A 2,359-nucleotide genomic window follows, 5' to 3' on the forward strand; every position below is an offset into this window, starting at 1 on the left:
GGAAAAGTTATTTCTTTGCTGACTAAGCGCCCACCCATATCCGCTAAACAAGATTACACTGGTCTGGCTTATTGTAACCTTAATCTCTACTCTGAATATATTTATTTTTGTAAGAACACTAATTCCACTGAAATAGTTTTAGCTCTTTCTTTTCATGTGCTCGTGTATTTCATGAGGTTTTAATAAGAAATCAACAACTCTCTTCCAGGAATTATTGCAACATTACCCTTATAGTCATATGGAGTAGACTGAGTAAGAGTGACCTATTGCAGTTTGTAACTTATATGGTATTCAGTGCATATCATCATACACACAGTTACTAAGGCAACTGAAAATCTTTACTATGAACAAAAACTGGAGCCAGGAAACACAGTTTAAGAATTTATTGGACATTTTCTTTGTCAGAAGAGGTAAATGTTATTGTGCATCAAAGTTTCCCAGGAACAGAGTTAAAATGTATCAATTAGAAATAATTAACTACTCGTCTGATAGACTGGATATTTGCGCTCTGGCCCTGCCATTCGTTAAAGCTGCGATAGTCTCCTCTCTCTACAATGTACATACGTCCACGGTAATTGGGCTCTTCATACAGCACCCAGCTAGAATTACACAAAGGGAACAAAAAAATTTAAATCTTAGAATATAAAGAAAAATAAAGTTGTATTTAATTTGCCATAACAATGCTATGATGAAATAATAGTTCTCTAACAGCATTTCTGGAACTGCCTGCATAGAACATATATACTGTATATAAAATATGTTGTGTGTGTGTGTGTGATATATATGTGTATTTATGTGTGTGTGTGTGGGGGGGGGGGGTGTATAATGTGTATATAATTTTATATATATATTGACCTCCACCTGCCAACATTATTACTGCCAAAAAAATTGCAAAGTAATTACTGAAGTAATCTCAGCATAGTTACTATATTGTATTTATAAGTACTAAATGAGGTTGATTTAAGATTTAGAGGGACATAAACCACCTTGTAACAACAAGACTTTTGGCTAGTCTAAGTGTAAACATACATACAAAATCACCTTGCTTACTGCAATTATTTTTAAATTGGAAAACTCCTTTCACCATTTTGTCTTATTTAGAGACAAGGCTTTTTTGGTGGGGAAATGTGCATGGATTTGCTGTATTTTATCCCCACTTCTGATGCCATTTAGGGAGAGATATGTAGCAGGGTTATTACTGGAAAACTGAAAACTTTCCCAATTAGATTACAGGAAAGGTAGCAAAATAAATAATGAAAGTATTTTGTAAAGAGTCGTACTATGATCTAGATCTCATTACTTTTAAACAAAATATTACCAAGGTCCTTGATTCTCCTCTGATAAACATCAAGAAATTCATGTTAAAATATCTCATTTTACATTTTTTGGTAAAGATTTGTGTCTTCTAGTGATGCATATTTATTACAGGAGACCTTGAAATAACTTGAAATTGTATAAGTTAACCCTTAAGCAATACAAAAGGTTGCTAACTTGCAAGTGCAGACAGTCATAGAAAACCAGGGACAGCATTTCAAGTCATTTTAACTTAACTGTAATGTTTAAATTATATTGCAGGTTTTTTTTTTTTTGCTGTCACTTTAAGAGCAAAAGCATTGGAAAAGAATGTGCATGTTTTGAAAATGGAAGCATATAGTACAGCAGACACATGCCTGAGGTTACCTCTCTGCTTCTCAACAAAGAATAACAAGAAGTAAATTGAAAAGTTGTTTAAAATAGTATGCTCTATCTGAATTATGAAAGAAAAATGTCAGGTTCTATGTCTCTTTAAAATTGTGATTCGAAATGTTAGCAGCAAGGGAGTGTCTAATTAGCTGGTGCCCAGGGGTCCAATTAGAGTAAATAAAGCCTTGAATATCTCTGGTCCAATTAGAGTAAATAAAGCCTTGAGTATCTTTGGTCTAATTAGAGTAAATAAAGCCTTGAGTATCTCTGCCAGTTAGTGTGTGACATGGACTCTTTACATTATAAGGTTTGGGGTAACTTTGTTATAAATAAACATGCATACTTTATATTTTCTGTCTGTCTCTGTGCACAACTTACGCTCCATCACCGTAGACTTTGAGAGCGTTGACACAGTTTTTATTCCATCCCCTTCCTTGCAGAAATGGGCAGTCTTCACAGAATTCCATGCATTGGCCAGTGAAATTACACCCCTCAAACAGCTCCAGTCTATAATGCTCACCATGCTAGAAAAGAAGACATTAAAAACTGCATTGGTAGATTGGCCACTGTTGAGTTTCATGTGTGGTTGGCTTTGCAGGTATTATTCATAAAGTAAAAACAAGTAGGCTGTGGTTATTTCTGTTTTTAGGAGCTAACATAAAGTACCTTCAGAGAT

The 2,359-nt window shown here is 34.4% G+C and overlaps 1 protein-coding gene across 1 annotated transcript in view; it reads right to left on the reverse strand.

The window, feature by feature from the left end:
- Nucleotides 1-368: 368 nt before the first annotated feature.
- CRYGN (crystallin gamma N) overlaps nucleotides 369-2,359 on the reverse strand; it is an 8,215-nt gene continuing 6,224 nt past the window's right edge. Inside the window, exons 2-3 of the mRNA XM_053712946.1 lie at nucleotides 2,062-2,207; nucleotides 369-599 (exon numbers count right to left, since the gene is read on the reverse strand). Of these exons, the coding sequence (XP_053568921.1) occupies nucleotides 464-599; nucleotides 2,062-2,207 (282 nt within the window). The 3' untranslated portion in view covers nucleotides 369-463. The remainder of the gene's footprint in view (nucleotides 600-2,061; nucleotides 2,208-2,359) is intronic.

This window comes from Bombina bombina, chromosome 5, assembly GCF_027579735.1.
Source record: "Bombina bombina isolate aBomBom1 chromosome 5, aBomBom1.pri, whole genome shotgun sequence".
Taxonomy (NCBI): domain Eukaryota; kingdom Metazoa; phylum Chordata; class Amphibia; order Anura; family Bombinatoridae; genus Bombina; species Bombina bombina.